We start from the raw sequence: 19,737 nt of genomic DNA on the forward strand, positions 1-19,737 counted from the left end.
GGAAGCTGTTACCATGCACTTAAAACCCAGCCCAATGCACCCCCTGCCCAATGAAGAGGAAGAAGAAGAAGAAGTAAAGTTTGGGACTAGCATTTTCAAGCCATTGAACTTCAAAGAGAAAGCTCCCTCAGCAATACAATTTGAAATATAGCATCAGAACCATACATACAACTTTGGGTATGCTTTAAGCCCATTAAAGTTTCTTTTCGGCCTAATATCAAAACCCATTAAAATTTAGTAACAAAAGAAAATGCCCATAAATAGTTTCGTGGATGTTAAGAAAAAGAAATCATTTTATCATTTTTTTTTGTTTAAAAATTCTTATCTAGTTTTTCCCCTCTCTTCCCAAGGAGTCCTTAGAGATAAAAAGCTGAAATCAAATTTTCAAAAAGTTTGAATTTTCAATCTTCTTATCAAATTTTTTTTTTTAAAAAAATTATTTGATTTTGTTTCAAGATAATAATTAGAAAATAATAAAATTTCTGTATTTTTCTCGTTATTTTTAATAAAAAAAATTTTCGTTAATCATATTTCACATAAACTTTTGTTATGAAAGTTTCTTAAAATTGCATGAAGAAAAAATATATTTGCTATCGTAAATTTTTGTAAGAGTAGAGGAAAAAAAAAGTATCTGAATAAGTGCCACGTGGCAATAGTGCAAAGTCCTGACCCGTTACTATTCGCGGGCGACATCTTCCCTATAAATGCCATCCACCTTTCGTAAAATTCCCTCCCGGTACCCTTAACGCTTTCTCTCTGCCCCTACCCTCCTCTCTCTGTATCTCAAACTCAGATTTCCAAAACAAAAAATGAAGAACCAAAATTCGCTTCAAAATGGAAATAATGTTGATGGTAATTTATTAGCCGCCGACAATCGTGATCGTGATGGTGATGGATCGGCTCTGATCTTCCTGGGAACCGGCTGCTCCAGTGCCGTCCCCAACGCAATGTGCTTGATCCATCCCTCCGATCCTCCCTGCCACGTATGCTCCCAATCCCTCTCTATATCTCCCGAGCATAACCCTAATTACAGGTCACCTCCTTTTCCCTTCTTTTTCTAAAATTTAATCGTGCATACAAATTTTTTTTATATCGCAGATCTGAACTTTTCCGTGCATTTTTTTTTTTTGCACAATGTGATTATTTTCGGTTTTGTTTCTTAAAAAATTAGGTTTTTTTTAGCTTTGATTTTGAATCTTTTTCTTTCAGGTGCAATACATCTTTGCTTATAGATTACTGTTCGAGCAATGGTATGCACAATTATATTATAATTGATGTTGGGAAGACATTTAGGGAGCAAGTTCTTCGATGGTTTACTTTCCACAAGATTCCTCGAATCGATTCGGTGAGTTTAATTTTTTTTCCACATTTATTCCTCATAATTCTTTTTTTTTTTTTTTTTGGTATTGTAGTATCTTATTAGAACAGTTAACATTTATATTTGGTTTTATCTGTTCTATTATTTTATAGGATTTATAGCGAGTTTGTTGATTTATATAATGGCTTTGTGCATTTTATTAACTATAATCTCGTCTTTCTGTATACGAGTGGAATTGCAACTAGTACTAATTTCTGTATGAACTGCAGATTATTTTGACTCATGAACATGCTGATGCAGTTCTTGGTCTGGATGATATACGTGCTGTGCAGCCACATAGTCCTACAAACGATATTGATCCCACTGCCATTTACCTAACTCAATATGCGATGGATAGGTATAATATGAATTTTTTATTCTTGGGGTCATTGTGCGTATTGTTTTTGTACCCTACAGATTGCTAGTTATGCTGATACATTATCAAGTCACATGTCATTCAGATATTTTTATAATGTGAGAGGTTATTTGCTTTAACATGCTTTAAGTAGCCTAGTCAAAAGTTTGGTTTCAGATAATAGAATTGAAGCTTATTTCCCAAACAAGTTGTAGCAGAAGGATGTGTTGCGGTTTTATGCTGTCTCTAGCAACCTTGGCTGATGTTTATTTTGTTTGTCCCTGAACAGCATTGCCACAAAATTTCCATACTTGGTTCAGAAGAAACTTAGAGAAGGCCAAGAAGTAAGACGGGTGGCACAGCTTGACTGGAAGATAATTGAGGAGCATTATGACAAACCATTTGTTGCATCAGGACTAAAATTCATTCCTTTGCCAGTTAGTGTGCTGTCTCTTAAGATAATATACCATCTCTGCCATATAATTTATGCCTAAGTGCTTAATCATACTTTTGATTCAGGTGATGCATGGAGAAGATTATATCTGTTTAGGTTTTCTTTTTGGTGAAAATTGTAAAGTGGCTTATATTTCTGATATCTCACGTTTTCCTTCAAACACAGAATACGGTAGGTGCTGCTTTTGCTCCTTTTCTTGTAGGCACACATGCATTTTCACCTTTTACACATATTTTCATTTTATCGGTGATGTTAAATGTGGAGAGGAGACTTCTATCTACTTCATGTCATCTTGAGGAGCTTGTCAATGTTAGCATTTTAGGAATATATATTTATTGGATTTTCCTTGTGTTAACAATTGAAGGAAATATATCTATTGCTATAAAGGTTGCTTCACTGCTCAATAGGGATGTCAATCTTACCCATACCTAATGGGGAATTCGGCTTTTTATCCTAATAGGGATGGAGATGGGTTATGAGTATAGGGATGGGGATGGGTATGATTTTAAATTTTTATTGGGTTCGGGCTCATACCCATGCCCTACATATATTTTTTTATATATTTAGTAAATAGATTTTTTATTAAATAATATAAATTATTATTTTAGATTAATTAAAATTAGTATATTTTTATTGAAAAAATATATATTAATATATATATTTATAAAAAAAATTACCTAAATATACAAGATAAAAATAAAAAAGCTAAAAAAAATAAATTTTAGTTTTTATTTTTTTTAAAAAAGCTACGGATATATGGATTATCCATATCTATTAAATATCCACGGGATGGGGATAGATTTGAAATATCCATTGGGTATGGGTATGGGTATGGGTATGGGGATGAGTATAATATAAAAATCCGGGGATGGGGATGGGGAATGCTCTACCCTCCCCATACCCCACCCATTGACATCCCCACTCCTCAATGGATCCTTCAAGCAGTTTTAATCCTCGAATCATTTTTGTATTACTCAAACAGATTATAGGTCTTAAACTTAGTGAGAGAGCTGTCCTGCACAGGTCATAAACTAAGAAACTTCTCTATGACTTGACTCAAATTGCAAAAGATAAGATGCTTATGGATCATCCCTTTACAATGTTTACTCTGATCTCTTGATGTTGAGTGGGACTTGGTGTAAAGAATACACATGTTCTCTCACTTCTAAGTTTTTGGTGTTCCAAGTCTTGTTTTTCTGAATGATTTGTCTGTGAATTGAGTTTTCTTCATGTTAAAAGAAATTATGTAATGAATTGTGTTTGATCAGAATATTGGGTTTACAGTTATTTCCAAAAATGGTGCTGGACAATTGGATCTTCTGATATTAGATTGTTTATACAAGGTGTGTTACTGCCTTGGTTCTTTCATTTTTATACTGTTGACTACCTGCTTTCATTTTTTGTTGGTGAATTGTCTAGAACTGCTATAAGTAGAGAAATCAAAAGACTGAATTTGATCCTTGTTGATTCTTCCATAACGTATATCTGTATATATTTGTGTGCTGCTGTTCGTCTTATGTTCTTACATCCTAGTTTGGTACCATAGATGATTATTTAATATAGTTGACAGGGCAAAGTAATGTGGGATTTACATCCTAGTTCGGTACCATAGATGATTATTTAACACAGTTTACTCTAGTGCATTTGAAGTGTAAATTTCTCTGCTTAGTCTGATCATGGTTGGGCCACAGATTTCTTACTAAAATTCATTTGATGAACTTGTACACTGCAGTTGTACATTAATACTCCTTTCTGTTATTTATTTCGTATTTAATGATTTATGATTGTCCTTTCAATAATGATATGCTTGCTATATCCTCTAATCAGAACTAATGTTTTTTCTGTTTTCCGCATGGTAGAAAGGATCCCATAACGTTCATTTATGCTTACCACAGGTTTGTTCTAAATTTTCCAATAATTTTTCTTCATGTTAGTATTTTGATCGTCACAAGTTGCTCATTTTCCATCCACTTATTTTTGCAGACTCTTGAGGCTCTAAAGAGGATATATCCAAAACAAGCTCTATTAATTGGAATGACTCATGAGTTTGATCACCACAAGGACAATGAGTTTCTTATGGAATGGTCTGAGAGGTAAACTGATTTCCAAATTACTTCACAAATTTTATGGTATAGTTTACCCGAATTTCTCAGAAAGTATCAATAAAATAAAAGAAACTGATATCAGATGTTATTCTTCTTATCTGTATGTAGGGAAGGAATCCATGTGCAACTAGCACGCGACGGTCTGAGGGTCCCCATAGACCTATAATGAGGTGAGGCATGTCTTTAGAAAGTTGTTTTGATGCCAGGTGAGAATATCCTGCACACTGTCTAATTTATTTTTTCTTCTCTCTCTTGTTCTTAAGAGGAAACCATATTCCTCACTTGTCAGATTTCTTGTGAGTGTTTCATGAATGCTATAGTTAGCAAATCAACGGATACAATAAGGTGTCCAGATTCATATCTTATTTTAACAAAATAAAACTGAAAACATAAGCATATGACACCTACAACCAGCATTTTCCTGTGTGAATGCTAGTAAACTTGATAACCAACTATGAAGGCAATCAATTAAGCTCTTTGCTTGTACTTCGATCACATTACATGCTTAGGTCCTACAAAAGAAAAAGGAAAACGTTAACAAAATACCTTTTTCTCTTGTTTACGCAGGTTTATACATGGGCCACGGAAACATTCATACTTTTCCATCCCATTGGATTGGGAGAAGAGCAATTATATTCTGTTAATTATTTATAGCTTCAGTAGATCTGGGGTTTAGGGTTTATAATATGGTAAACAATGTGAACAACGAGAAAAGTGCAAGCAGAGAGGATTCCTGATGTTACCGCTTGATCGTTAAACTTGTTCCAAGTTCTACTACCCTTTCTTCTTTGTAACATTGTTTTTTAAAATAATTTTATTCAATCATTACCCACCCTTTATATGGTTGGTGGACCGGAAGCGTAGATTCATCCCCGCGTTTTCCAACATTTGCATTGGAATTAAGGAACCGATGTAGTTCCTCGAAAAGATTTAAATAATTGGTACGTGTCCATGCAGGAATAATTAAAAAATTATTATTATTTCATTATTAAAAAAACTCAACGAGATTCAATTTCAACATGCCTTCCATAATTTTATTGTAAGGTTCCTTATTTTCTGCACCATTCACTTTTCAAAGGAATTTTTTAGTTTTAAACCCTAAAAAATTATCGATTTCATTGCTTCGTTCGATCGACCAATCTACATGATCGATGTTTGTTTTACAAAAAATGATTTTTAAAAAATAATTTTTGTATTTTTAGATGTTTATTTAATAAAAAATTGATTAATTAATAAAAAATGACTTATTAATCAATGAAAAATAAGATACTTTTTAAAAGGTTATCTTAAGATTTGGAAAAAAAAAAATTTCAAAAAAGAGTTGTCTGAGTATAATTATTTATTAATACTTTTGAGTATAATTTTATTTATAAATAATATTATAATAATAAATATTATTATATTATTATATATTGATATATTAATAAATAATATAATTATAAATATTATTGATTTAATTAATAAATATTATAATAATATATGAATAAATAATAAACTATTAATATAATATATTAATAAATATTATTAATAAATAATATAAAGAATAATAAATAGTTTTATTTTAGATATTTTTTATATTAACAAACATTTTAATATTATATTATTAAAATATAATTATTTTCATATTAATAATTTTAATATATTTTAATAATAAGTAATTTTTAACATTTTAATAATTATATCAATATTATTTTTAAAAAATATAAAATTTTCAAAAAATAACCAAATAACAAAAAATATTTTTCATTAATTCATTCAAACAATAAAAAATTTATTTCAATTTAAAAATTATAAATATTTTTTGAAAATTATTTTACAAAAATTATTTTCTGTAGAACAACCAAACCTAAGATTAAACTGAAACCTGAAATTCTTTCTTTTTTTTCTTTCTTTCAATGCAACATAGAGCTGTGTTCAAACTTCTAATATATAGACCATTATCATACAATTACAATTAAATAATCAAAACCAATATGAAAATAACAAAGTCCAACATCCAAATTACAAAATAAAAAAATTAAAAAAAAAAAACCTCTTCAGTTGAATGATCAATTTGCAAAACATTAGTTTTAGTTGTGATATAGAGATTTTGTTTTAAAAAAATAAAGTGTGGAAAGAGTCAAAACAGGAGACTATTAGCTAGTCTTTTCTCAGGGCTTTAAAATCATTTTTTCAGTTTTCCTCGCAAGTAGGCAAGGTAGACCAGGCAAGCTCCCATGACTAATTGAATTTCTTCTTTCTTTCTTCCAACCCCTCAACTACGCCACCAAACCGAAGTTTCCAGTTCCCATTTCCCTTTCATATTTTTTTTTTTACCTTTAATCAGTTCATTTCAAGATATAAAGAAGAAAGAAAGGTAAGAGAAAAAAAAAAAATAATCTCAGGAGATAGTAAAAAGGGGGAAAAAAAAGGGTTATGGCTTGCTTTGTTCCTTTCAATAACAGAAATTTGGATGTAACCCTTTTTGTGTTTAAGCCAACGGTTGTACTTGTTGATGAACTTGTTGAGTCACTGAAACAGTTCTGTGTATGCACTGAAACTCTTGGTTGTGTTCAAAGTTCTATATTCAAGAGCATCCATGGTAATCTGGTAAGCTAAAAGCCAACAACTTATTTTTATATGTCCTGTTTTTTTCTCCATGATCTTCCTTTCAATACCATACCTTATTCCATTTTGAAGATTTTTCAACTGCCTTGTTTTCTCTTTAGATCATATGGTATGGAGGATGGATGAAGAAATCTTCCGAAAACAAAGAACTTTTGACTACAACCCTTGTAAGTTGGATTGCTCCTCCTGGAACTGTTGTATCTGTTGCAATATTGCTTCTTGATTGATTAATCTAAAACACTTTTGAAACTATCATTAATGCAATCCTTTCAAGAAGGGAATTGTGTAAAACCAATATGAACATAAACTCTGGTAGCGTCCCAAACCATATTAAAATCATAGCAGGCCTCAAGTAGAATCCAGATTTTTTTTCTTTTTTGGTTATCCTAAGGAAGTAACATGAGAAACAAATTTGTTGAATGATTGAAATTCATTGCAAAATATTTCCTATCAAATGTCCTAGGCTCTCTTTCTTGGTCAGGATGGAAATTAGATTTACCAGAAATGATTTCAACAATGCCATTAGGTTTGGTCCAAAGGAAAAAGAAAAAGCTTTGGAATTGAATCATATATCTGTTGGGCTTTCCATACTAATTATTGGCAGTCATTAGAGGGTTTCTTTTTTGTAAGCTGTGTAAAAAGTATCTGGCTTGACCAACAATATTGAATAGAATGAATATTATGAAAGAACTATAATTAGCTACTAAAACTTTATTTTACTGCTCAGTGTGATAAATTTGTTTTTGGACTATTGATCAGGATTGAGATTCTGTAATTTTTAATCAAGCCACCCTTATCCGTTTTCTCCAGCTATCAATGTTAACAAGCATGTCAAGCATGGCTGTTTTAACTGAACATAGCTTCTTTGATGCATACGCTGGAGAATCAAAAGATGGCTCCAATGCTGCCAAGTTCTCCACAGGTGACATAGTCTCCATGAATCTGATTACATCTTCTTCCAGTGACCTAAACGATGTCTCCTACGCGAACTTAGCCCTATTCAGGTCTCGTTTCTTGAAGATGGAAGGGGCCACAGCAGGAGTTTGCTTGAAATGCCAAAGCATGCCAAGGGTAGCATGCCTTTACGTATGGAAATCTCTTCTACTATGTTATTCATGGATCCTTACCTCGGATTACAGGAAGACAATGCTGCCCTACCTTGATCGTTTTTCCCTCAGTATTAAGTATGACATCTTCTGGGTTGTCTATGTTAGCAGTGAAAATGTACAGAACTATCAGATTCCCCCTCAGCATCATGTTCTAGAAAATGGAGAAGAAACCAGGAATGAAGGACGGATCATATGAGATTAAAGAAGAATGTTTCTTGACAATTTTGCATATATAGATTTTGTTGTGATGCAAATAATTTGTTGCATATGCTGCCATAAGTAGTATAATCAAGGGATTCAGTTAAGCTATTTTTAGTTAGAGCCCATGTACATACCAATTTGAATTCTTTGATGAAATTGAAATTTAACATGAAATACTATTGAACGAAAACTGCAGCCTGAGATTCAATGGACTTTTATGTCTGGTAGATGTATAAAAATAAGAAGGCCCCCTTCTCATTATCATTCTTTTCTTGAGGGAAAAGGAACCTAAAAAGAAGTGAAAAGGGTAATGGTCACAAGTTTCTTGCCTTTGCCGTTGAGCCAGTCAGAGGTACCAAGCGCTTGGAATTAGAATAACAAACAACTTTTGGTGAAAATTTTGAAAGGTGGAAGTGGAATTTGTTAGCTTCATCTGGCCTGATGGATTAGAAAAAAGCACCAAGTCAAACATGGGCTTCACCCAACTTCGGAGCTTCGGCGCCTTGTTCTAAGCTCAACCCCAAGCCTATCAAAGCAAAAACTTGGGCTGTTCTACCTAGATTTACACATCTTTACATTGGATTCTTACTGACATTTGTGTCATATTTTATATAATATTTGTATTATAATTTGTATAGACATAAAAAATAAAAAATATTTTTTTATTTTTATTAAATTTATATATAATTTTTGTTAAAATTTTAATTCCTATCACATTTGTGTTTTTTTTGTCTACCAGGTCTACTTACGGTAATAAACCCCTTTTAGCAGCCTATTTTGCAGTTATGTTCCTGATATTCCCTAGCTTTAGTGTATTTTTAAGTTGTCTTTCCTGTGAATCCTGTCTTTCTATTTTTTTATTGCTTACCAAAAAATGAAAAACAGGATTAGTTAATAAGAATTTAATTCTTGGGGCTTTGAAGGTGTTAATCTTCTGAGGCCAACAATGTGAAAAAGTATATGTAGCAAGGCAGTCCCACTCTGCAGCTTTCAGGGGAATCACCTGATCGAGCTTGTCACCCTCAAGTCTACCATGAATGAATTATTTCAGGTTATGTACGAAAAAGCTTCCCTTTATTCGGTAAGATTTTGTTTTCCTCTTATGGATACAATATGACAATACTATGACCTAAAACTCTTCCTTATTGAACAAAGTTATCAAGCCTTTATGATTAACCATCTTCACTTTGAATCTTTGATATGATATCCATATTTTGGCAGGAAAAATCAATAATAATTGCTATAGTCTTCAAACTAACAGTAATTAAGAAATGGTTATTGTTGCTAATCATAGAAATTGGATGCTCAAACTACCAAGAATTTAAGGGTGTACATAGAAATTGGATATAAATAAATTTTGTTAAGTTCATGTCCTGAAATATTATTCGTGATTGGTTGTTAAGTTTAATAAATGATTACAAATGAATAGAAATAGAGCCTATTCAACAAACTATTCATTGAATTCTTTATTCTTTTATATCATTTAAACAAATTAAACTTAAATGAATTATGTTATGTATTTAATTAACGAATCTTAAAATATTATCTGTAATCATTTATTAAATTTAATAAATAAACAAAAATCAAATATATTTACAAATTATTCATCGAAGGTTTTATTGTTTACTCTAGATTCTAATTCAATTAGTTGGAAATGAATGTATTTAATTAACGAACTTTAAAATATTATTCGTAATCGCTTATTAAATTTAATAAACAAATAAAAACTGAATATATTCATAAATTCTTCAACAAGTTGACTTACTCTCGAATTGATTCCAATTCAATTAATTCGTAAAAGTCTAAAAGATTGTTTATGGTCATGAATTCTTGAGTGGGAGAAAAATATAGTAATTAGAAACCACTGCTTTTAGCTAAAGAATACGAGATTTCAATCAGGAAAATGAACCAAATTTAAGAACCAAAGAAGGAATAGAATCTGCATTTTTCTCCTTTTTTCACAAAGTTATAATGTGCACGTTAAGTTAGATGGTAGGCAGGCAAATTAATCATCACTTCAACCCCTCAACCAACATGATGATATGAAGTTGGCTATCTCCATTTATTTAAACTAGCTTGAACTAGGTTTTGGGATCAACAATAGAAAAGCTAATATCAATTAACTTTTGAATCACTTTTACCCTCCCCTGTCAGGATTCCTGAAGGATCAACATCAATTGCCTAGCTTTTGAAGGCAATCAACAATCTTTGGTAGGTGAGATTTCTATAATTCTATATCCTCAAACAAGTACATGACCTGCCAATAACTTGCATGACCCACATAAAACGGTAATTGAGAATTTTGAATTATTAAACCTTCAACAAGTTTTTATATGCATCTTTATTCAAGTCATTCCTTCCAAAATGTCCTATTCATGATTGATCTTAAAGCTACACAAACATAAATTAATGTCTGAAATATTAGAACAAAGAAGAACATTCAAAGATTGGAGAAAGTTGGTAAACTATAAGGGACCCATGTGAGAAAGATGAAAGATTATCCTGCCCATTTCAGTCAAACATCATTTTTTTTTTTTGTTGAACAAGTCCAACTTGGTATTCCCTCCATTGTCATGCCCCACATTCAATGGAATTTCCACAGCAAAATCAAGTTTAAGTAAGAGCTGTTGTTTTCTATACAGGCACATGTAAGGCTAAGTCTATAGGCCATGTCTGGACTCTGGTTGGTCTAAAATTTCTCCAGTTAGTTTGAGAAAGTTTGAAAAAAGTTTGGATACCTTTTTATGATTGAAATAAGAGGGAATACGGACAATGTTCTTTTTGATCATGCCATGAATGAATATTTGGATGGTCCTACCAAAATAAATTCTAAAATACATTGAATCACAGGTTTGGCCAACATTTTTCAGCCATTTTTCGAATTGGCGAACCAGATTTACCTTCATTCAAATAACCGCAGCCGACCTTGAATTTTTGGTAGAGTCACTCTCATTAAGTCAAAAAAATGACATTTAATAAGAGCACAATTACAGGCCAATCTCAAGCCGTATGCAATGGCTAATGTATACTTATTATGCTACTAATTAAGTTGTGGGGTGCGATCCCATGTTGCCAATGAACCCCACAAGCTAATTTCCACAAATTAGGAATCTTGAAAAAAAAATTGTTGATCCAAAGTTTTGAACTTAGGCACATCAAAACAATTTTGTTTGAAATTAAATGATTATAAAATTATGTGCGAAGAGATTCATACGCATTTTATAGCAATTTTATGAATAAATCTAAATAATTCATTCATGATCAAAATCGAATAATTATAAATTACAGTAATAATTGATATCAACTTTAGTAAAAACACATATGAATTAGTTTAATTGATAAAAAGAAGTTCATTTTCTTTTCAATCAAGATTTAACATGATATGGGGAATTACCTTAAAATTTTTGGAAGAATAAATTCGAAAAATACCTAAAATATCTTTATTGTATTACCAAAAAAAAATGCAAGTGTGTTAAGAACCATGCTTCTTGCCATGTGGATAACATGGTAAATGAAGAATGCAAGACAAGTCACCCTGTTCACTCTTATACACATCAAAGGGCGGCCACGGCCAGCCGAAGTGGGGCCAGGCCCCGATCAACGATTGCCCTAAAATACAAAAGGACGTGGACCATTGACAACGGGGAACATCACATGTGAATAGATCTCCAAACCCACAGTCCCACAGTTCCACACGCACATTATTATTGTATAAAGAATGTTTTTGGACACCTTCATCTGAGGCAAATTCTCCCTAGAAAATTATAGCTGATAAAGAAAGGATTACTCGTGATGTGTAAATCAGATAATTCGTGTATGTATTTATTTTATATTTTATATAAAAATTACATGTTATAATTCGTATTAATATGAAAATATAAAATATATATTTTAAATTTATCAAATTTATATATAATTTTTAATAAAATATTAAATCATATTATAATTTTTTATATTATATTATAATATTATATTTTTAATTATCAAAGTTTAATGCTTTAGTAGGGAGCTTGAGATCCCATCATAAAAATTATCATAAGTAGGGTCGGGGACCCTTCATCTTTTATCCTGGGGCATTGAGCTACTACAAAACTATACCTAGTGGATACGTAATTAGTTTTTTAGTTAGGGAAATGTTGTTGAGTTTAGTGCCCTTAATTCTTAAATACATATAAAAAAACCTTGGAACCCTAGAAGGTATTTTCTTCCAACAATGGCGTTAGGACTTAGGATTATTATTTTTGTTGTCTTCGTCGCTAAGTCAGTAGTTAAGATTGCTAAATCAACGACAATCTTAATTAACCTAATGCTTAGCTGACAATAAACATATAAGTTGATCACATTAACACATATAAAATAAAAAGATAAATTCGTACTAAACAGGTAAAATTTTTTTAGTTCATTTTTTTTTCTTTTTCTATTGCCATCTTTCCCATTGTATTGATTTGTATTGATTTGAGTATTAAAACGTATTCAAAAATATTATTTTTATAACCGCTAATCATTTTTCTTGTTACATATCACACATACCTTGTAAATCAATCCTCCCATTCCACCTCTACCGAGACCCTAATTACCAATTGAAAAACACATTAATAATTTTCTTTTTAAATTATGCATTGGATTTTGTAACCTAAAAACTGTTGGTAGAGAGAAAGAAACCCTAATCTTTTTTCATTGGTTAGGTCTAATATGCTAAAATATCATTTGATAAAGATAAATTTTAATTTCGTTCCATAACTGCGTTGATGTAATCAGCAAAGTTGTGACAGTTCAATGATGAAGTCTCTGAATTTTATTCAGCACATGTCTCAAGATCATTAAAAAAAAAAAAAAAAATGATGATGCACTAATATTTATTGATAGTAATTGATAAAAAAAAAAAAAATCCCTTTTGGCCTATCTAAGGCTAGCAACATTTTGTAGAAGAAAAATAAATTTGAAGAGGCCATGGGTTAGGTACTTAGCTCTATCAATATTAAATGCCATTAGGGGCTAAGCAAAAGCAACGTTAATAATGTAGAAATTCAAGTGTCCTTTTCTCTTTCTCAAACTAATTAAAATGGATTAATTAATGCCCTAATAACAACAGGGTTTAGGGCAGGGGTTCCTTTATTTCAAAGGGCCAAAAAGAAAAGGTGACATAGTTGTAGAATTCTGAACCCTCTGCTTCTCTTCTCTGACGCTGTTCGATGTTCATTCATTCACACCTTCACATAAAAAAGAAAAAAAAAAAAGACATTGGTGGATGTGTTCTGTTCTCCCAAGTATCTTTGACTACTGACTTAAAGAGGAATATTTGGCCACCTTCCCTTGTTCTTTTGTTTTTTCCTTTACCATTAACTCTCTTACAAATTCCAATCAGGTGCCTTTTAAATAATCGTAAAAAGCTCTGCGAGGAATTCAAAATTCTTAATACTATAAAAAAAAATCTCCTCTGTGTGTATTAATAATGAATTATCATTTTGTACATAGATACTTGTAAAAAATTAATCATAAATTTAAATAATTTATATAAGCATAAAGATAAATTTACATTTTATTTTTAATTTTATATATAACTAATTCATGAATCAATTAATCATTGCAACTCGACTCCTTTCCAACTCTTTTAATTACTATTTTTCAATGCTTGTATAATTTTTTTGCAATTTTATTATTAATAATTGATTATTATTAACAACTTTTTTTGCAGCTAGAGTATGTGGAGAAGATCCAGGAACAATTAATCTGGTTAGTAGTAAAACTTTTTATAGTTCAATCTTTGGTGCCTTCTCTTGTTTTTCTGAAAAAGAAAGCTTAGGGTGTTTCAAAGTTGGTAGAAAGTCATGTCAATCACATTATTATCTCAACAACCAGAATTAGATTAGATTTGGGCTGCAAAAATGATTCAAGTTTCAGCATACCTTTGACACAACGTAAGAGAAAGAAACCTCATTGGCCAATTTGGAACTCCCAAATCCCATCTATTGTCTTCTGTCTTCAGATTTTATCTATATTGTACTGTCCTGGATTCCCTGGCGACTGGCGTCATCTTTTGCTTCCATTTTACCCTTTACTTGTCATTGGTCAAACCAGAAGTAAACAATGTTTAGTTCTAAGTTTAACCCAAAGAGATGATTTTTGCTTAGTTTTTACAATGATAAAACTTTTGAACTTCGCAAAGGATGGGGTGCCAGCCTGAACATGCCAGGCCTAATGGCTGTGATTGAACCAAGGTTCTGACTGGATTCTCTTCTATTCTTTGTGTTTAAACTTTTTTAACCAATCAAACATTGAGATTGTGAGGACCACCCTGAACAATCAATCAGTCAAAATTTACAGGTAATTAAATACTAAAGAAAGATCATAAATTAATCGATTAGATTTGATTGATATGGCATTATTATCATTTGAGATATGATTTAACAACTCCTCTTTTCTTTTAATACTACCCTTTTTCCTTCATTATTATTCTTAATCCTCTAATTTCCTTTCAATTTGTTTTTGGTAATAATTGAAATTAAAACAGTGAAAAAAAAAGAATAAAGTGTTTGCAAATTTTGTGAATGATTGATAATGACCCAATTGCTGTTTTAGAAGGAAATGGCAGTTACTATACAGAGCAAAATGAAATTCCACTTTTTCATCATTGCAGTTGTTGAAAAGGCCATGGTGGTCTTCATCATTTCCATATTTTCTTTTGTATTCTGTTGAAAAAAGAAGAAAAAAAAGAAAACCAATTTTGATCAATGACCAAAAGAATTTCAATTACTACAAAGAGCTAGCTTTTGTCGTAATCGCCAATTCCTCGGCTATTTTTTTAGTTCAAAGGTTGAAACTTTAGAATAGCGCCGACTAGGAGTTTCACATAGGTGATAGGTCGGCCCACCCTGATACGGCCACATCAGATGGACCCCACGTAGTGATGACGTGGCGAGATCAAAATGGGGAAGATGTAGAAGGTTGTAATGGAGAGGAGAAATGACAAGAAGAGAGGACCATGATATGAACAGAGTCTTTTACACTTGTCGTCTACAAAACACAGAGACCGTCAGGTTTTTTTTTCGTTTCTATCTCTGCTTGTTTAACTTAGAAAGTTAGAAACTCAGCAGTGAGAAAAAGAAAGTGTTTAGAGTCTTATTGGAGTTAATAGAGAGATCTAATGGAGTATGAGAGAATAGATAAAGTTCAGGTAAGCCATTTTTTTTGTGTTCTTTGAGCTTTTGTACGTTAATGAAGGGTTTTGAGGTTTTGGTTTATGAATTGTTAATGTCAACTTTCTTTTAGAAAGGGAGTTAAGATGTGAAATGAAGAAAAAAAAAAAAAAAAAACTTGTCTTTGGGTGGTGAATGGTTTTTGTTCTGATCTGGGTTTTAAACAAATTTTAAAGTTTAAAGGTTTCCCTATTCTTGTTTTATTGAATTAAAAGTGAGGAGAAACAAATATGGATAATTTTTTTTTCCTTTTGGGTCCAAAAATGGAGTCTTTTCTAGATGATGGGAAATTGGGAATTGATTTCCTTGCTTGTTTTATGCAGGAAGTTGAATGCTTTTTTTTTCCTTTAAGTTGGTTGTGATGATGGGAAGGTTAATTTGTTTGCTTTACATTTTTTCTTTTTTGATTGATGGAACCAAGACAATGGAAAAGTACCATGATTTTTCTCGTATTTAATCACAGTTTAATATGGGGTATGGGCTTAGTACATTGATTCTACATAAAGGGATGCTCTTTTCTTCATTTGAAATTGAATGTGAATTAAAGTTTCTTTCTTTCCTTTTCCTTTTTAAATTCCTTTTTTGGATCTTTACTGCAGGGCGGTATTTCACCAAGTAAATTGAGGATGAAGCTGATGGGGCCTCATCATCACAGAATGAAAGATGGATCAAACAGCAATTCTTCTAGGACATCTCCTTCTAGGATTGAGGATGCTGAGTTTGTCAACGGTTTATTAGCCTCTAAGAATGGAGATTTTGATGAAGAAGGTTTGCTACTTTCTCTCTTTTCTTCATTATTATAACTCATACATCTGGACTCCCTCTGCGCTGCAAAGCAAGTGCTTTCTTTTTTCTTTCTTTGGCCTGAATGAAACTAGCAGGTAGAAGTCTGCTACTTTTGAAGATCTTATGGTCTGTAAATTAGATATAGGTAACATTTCTTTCGAAGAATTTTTTTGGTGGAAAAATACTAGCACTATCATGGCTAAATATGATTCCATTTGTTTCTTGGCCTGGTTTAGGCAGGGAGAGCAGATGCATTGAGCAGAGTGTTTTATCTGCTGATTTAAACATATTTAATTGAATTGCAGTTCCAAGCTTTGATGTTGCACCCGTTAAAATATCCAATGAGGTGGTGTTGGATTCCAGCCTATATGATCAAATTTCTAGCCAACCAAAGGAGTCACTTGCAAGGGAGAGCATTGAAGTGGATCATGCTAAATTGCAGCAATTCTCAAAGAATGATAATGGTAATTCCAGCACAATTCATCCCATGAGGACACTAGAAGATGAAAATCTTGATTATGATAGTAACGCTAGTTCATCAAGCTTTGAGTTTCATAAGGGAGAGAGAGTACACAATTCCATGACAAGGTCATACTCGAGACCTATGTCATCTAAGTGGAATGATGCAGAGAAATGGATAATGAACAGGCAAAATGTCCAAGCTGCTTATGCTAAGAAGAATGCATTTCACAACCAAGCTAATCGATTTCCCATGACAAATATGGTGCGAGTTGCTCCAGAGTCCGCAAATTATGATCAGAGGTCAGCAGTTAATCGCATGGTTGACACTAAGAGGGTAGATTTATGTCAGCCGGCTGTGCAGATGGCATTCGAGAAGTTCTCTTTTATTCCTTCTGCAGCTCATCCTAAGTCTGTGGAAGCATATGGAGGAAACTTGTTAAGTAATCGGTGTCCTCAAAGTAAAGATTTGAGGGAAGTGGCTCAGAGGGATTTATCTTGTACAGAAAGTTCAGCAGAAGATACAGCAGGTTAATTTGCATGATGAGCTTTTACATGTTTTGTGCCTAAAAATTAGATATTAGCAGACTGCATATTTAGTGATGCACCGTGCATCCATCTTGATTATAGAGTCTACTGTATCATCTGATCACCATAATGAGCACGTGCATTATAATGTGATTAAGAACATTGAAATGTTTGACTCCCATGCAACAGATTGAGCCATGGGGCTGGGCAACTGTTGCTTCCACTCTTCTGGGCCCCAAACGGATGCTATGAGTTGAGTGAAGGGTTTATGAAGCTTAAGCCATTATAGTTACATATGCATATGATGATTTCTTATATGGGCCTTGAAACCATCATGTGAATTGATGAGTTTAATGGTCACCTTACCCTGTGGGAAGTACCAACAAGGGATTCTCAGGCTCCTTCATACCCTGATTCTTTTTTCTTTTTGCTGTGGGGATGGTATGTGAAGGAGAATTTGTAGAGTTTGGTTTTTCTGCTGTTACAACATTGTCATTTTATTTTGCTTTAATAAATTTTATATAGTAGCTGCAATGTTAGTTTCTTTTCCTTTTACCGTCAAATGGCTTGAAACCTTTTTGATATTCTTTAGTACACAGAATATTGACCATAGTTTTTTTTTTTTTTATTTAATCTCTATCTCATACTTTAAGATTTGGCGTTGCAGTTCTGCCTGCAATACGATCAGTTTCTATGAGAGATATGGGAACAGAAATGACTCCTGTTACAAGTCAAGAGCCTTCTAGGACTGCTACCCCTGTAGGGGCAACAACTCCTCTCCGAAGCCCAACGTCTTCATTCCCATCTACTCCCAGAAGAGGGGAACCAACATCAACGCCTTTGGACCACGCTACAGATGATGAGTCACAGCATCCCACTAATAATGGCAAGAAAGAATTGTCCAAGCAAGAAATGAAGCTCAAGACAAGAAGAGAGATTGTAGCGCTTGGCGTCCAGCTTGGCAAGATGAATATTGCTGCTTGGGCAAGCAAAGACGAGAAGGAAAACAATACATCTGCAGTTGAAACCACTAGTATAGAGGAGCTTGAGCAGAATGAATATGAAAAACGAGCAGCTGCATGGGAGGAAGCTGAAAAGTCTAAGCATACAGCAAGGTATATGATCCAATAGTTTACAAATTTCTATGCGCTTAAAACTATTTCCCATTTATTTATTTTTGCTGAATGCATATTTCTATTTCCTAGGTATAAGCGTGAAGAGATCAAAATTCAAGCATGGGAGAGTGAGCAGAGAGCAAAACTAGAAGCAGAGATGCGAAGAATAGAGGTATCTGATATCCCTTGTGTCATCACATACTCAAAATAAAGATTGCTGATCTCTTCGTAGGGAATTGGTAATGTAAAAGCTCAGTGAAAATAAAGAGAGTAAACCTGGATAAAATGCTAGTAGGAAGGACAGTTATGTTCATCTTAACCTCAAATCTTCAGACATGATTCAAAATAAATGAACCTTGAAATATGGGTTGGTTTTAGATTGAGATCATGCAGTTAACCGAGTTAAATTCCATTACAAAATCTAAAGCATTTGATTCAAGTCTTTGTTTAACCAGAAAGATTGCAGTCATAAAGGATCATTCCTGTGGCCACATGCTGAGGAATAAACTGATAATAAGCTTGTCTTTGACTTTTCAGGCAAAAGTAGAACAAATGAGAGCTCAAGCTCAAGCAAAGATGGTGAAGAAGATTGCTATGGCTAGGCAAAGATCAGAAGAAAAACGAGCTGCAGCCGAAGCCAGAAAAAATCGAGATGCAGAAAGAACTGCTGCTCAAGCAGAATACATTCGCCAAACAGGAAGAATCCCATCATCTCGTTGCATGTGTTGTGGATGGTTGTCATAAACTCGTAATATAATAAACAATGAATAAAAGCAAAATTGCTCATGCTCTTGTACACTTATGACGAGTATTAGCGGATGGTCAATGAATTTTGTATTTAGAAGTGGCCTTAGTTTTTATGTCTTTACATCGAAAGATGAAATGAATAGTGCAATTGATGCAGATAATGCCAATAGTATTTTCACACCATGGGGAGAGACTCTTGTTCCAAATAAATCTTGCATAAATCCTTCCTTATCTTTGTTTTTGAAAGGAAAACGATTACACAAAGGAAGAAGAAAAATTGCAAATTATTGAAGGAGATCTAAACATGAAGGAAGAATCTTGCACGCATCTGGAAAGTATCTAAATAGAAGACTAGTTTCAAGAATTTAAAGGAAGCATTTTGGAAATGAATCATGTCGATACAAGAGAATATTATCATCTTTAAATCGTATCTTTAACATTATTTGAAAATGTAAAATGTGTTCTTAAGGTCGTTATTTTCTTTATGGGCTATGTCTCTCCTTGCCAACGGTTAAAGTTCAATTGGTACTGGGCTGTTGGTCATTTTAAAAGGGGAGGCACTGATGTAGTGGTGCTTAAGTCAGCCCAACGGGCAGGAAGTGGAAGCAGTCTTTATGCTCCATATGCTGCAATGGTTTAGTCAGCTTAATATTGGTGCTAAAGAGTCCGGACACGGTTCAGATCGGCCTGTAGCCTTGAAGACTTGGGCTACTGTCCA

At 32.8% G+C, this 19,737-nt stretch overlaps 3 protein-coding genes across 9 annotated transcripts; all 3 read left to right on the forward strand.

Moving 5' to 3' along the window:
* Nucleotides 1-412: 412 nt before the first annotated feature.
* Nucleotides 413-5,123, forward strand: LOC111281088 (putative hydrolase C777.06c). 6 transcript variants are annotated; one of them, XM_089757235.1, is made up of 10 exons: nucleotides 413-1,033; nucleotides 1,210-1,345; nucleotides 1,588-1,715; nucleotides 2,002-2,149; nucleotides 2,232-2,337; nucleotides 3,435-3,509; nucleotides 4,030-4,061; nucleotides 4,150-4,259; nucleotides 4,380-4,441; nucleotides 4,839-5,123. In XM_089757235.1, exons 1-9 carry the CDS (start codon nucleotides 810-812, stop codon nucleotides 4,435-4,437), a joined length of 1,017 nt encoding a protein of 338 aa, XP_089613361.1. In that variant the 5' UTR covers nucleotides 413-809; the 3' UTR covers nucleotides 4,438-4,441; nucleotides 4,839-5,123. The 6 variants fall into 6 exon arrangements, 5 of the variants coding, with proteins under 5 accessions (XP_089613361.1, XP_089613360.1, XP_089613359.1 ...); XM_089757233.1 differs by having other exon boundaries at nucleotides 445-1,033; nucleotides 4,380-4,477; XM_022868686.2 differs by having other exon boundaries at nucleotides 474-1,033; nucleotides 3,451-3,509; nucleotides 4,026-4,061; nucleotides 4,380-4,477.
* A 1,227-nt stretch (nucleotides 5,124-6,350) lies between these two features.
* LOC111280946 (uncharacterized) lies at nucleotides 6,351-8,899 on the forward strand. Its single transcript, XM_022868502.2, has 3 exons — nucleotides 6,351-6,860; nucleotides 6,980-7,045; nucleotides 7,689-8,899. The coding sequence occupies exons 1-3, from the start codon at nucleotides 6,687-6,689 to the stop codon at nucleotides 8,181-8,183; spliced, it is 735 nt and encodes a 244-aa protein (XP_022724237.1). The 5' UTR covers nucleotides 6,351-6,686; the 3' UTR covers nucleotides 8,184-8,899.
* Nucleotides 8,900-15,140: 6,241 nt separating this feature from the next.
* On the forward strand, nucleotides 15,141-19,199 carry LOC111281174 (uncharacterized). 2 transcript variants are annotated; one of them, XM_022868814.2, is made up of 6 exons: nucleotides 15,141-15,362; nucleotides 15,984-16,152; nucleotides 16,476-17,159; nucleotides 17,825-18,272; nucleotides 18,363-18,444; nucleotides 18,810-19,199. In XM_022868814.2, exons 1-6 carry the CDS (start codon nucleotides 15,333-15,335, stop codon nucleotides 19,014-19,016), a joined length of 1,620 nt encoding a protein of 539 aa, XP_022724549.1. In that variant the 5' UTR covers nucleotides 15,141-15,332; the 3' UTR covers nucleotides 19,017-19,199. The 2 variants fall into 2 exon arrangements, with proteins under 2 accessions (XP_022724549.1, XP_089613353.1); XM_089757227.1 differs by lacking the exon at nucleotides 15,141-15,362 and adding an exon at nucleotides 15,702-15,756.
* The last annotated feature ends 538 nt before the right edge of the window (nucleotides 19,200-19,737 follow it).

The sequence above is a fragment of the Durio zibethinus genome, chromosome 28, assembly GCF_047325235.1.
Source record: "Durio zibethinus cultivar Kanyao isolate XHJ-2024 chromosome 28, ASM4732523v1, whole genome shotgun sequence".
NCBI classification, from domain to species: domain Eukaryota; kingdom Viridiplantae; phylum Streptophyta; class Magnoliopsida; order Malvales; family Malvaceae; genus Durio; species Durio zibethinus.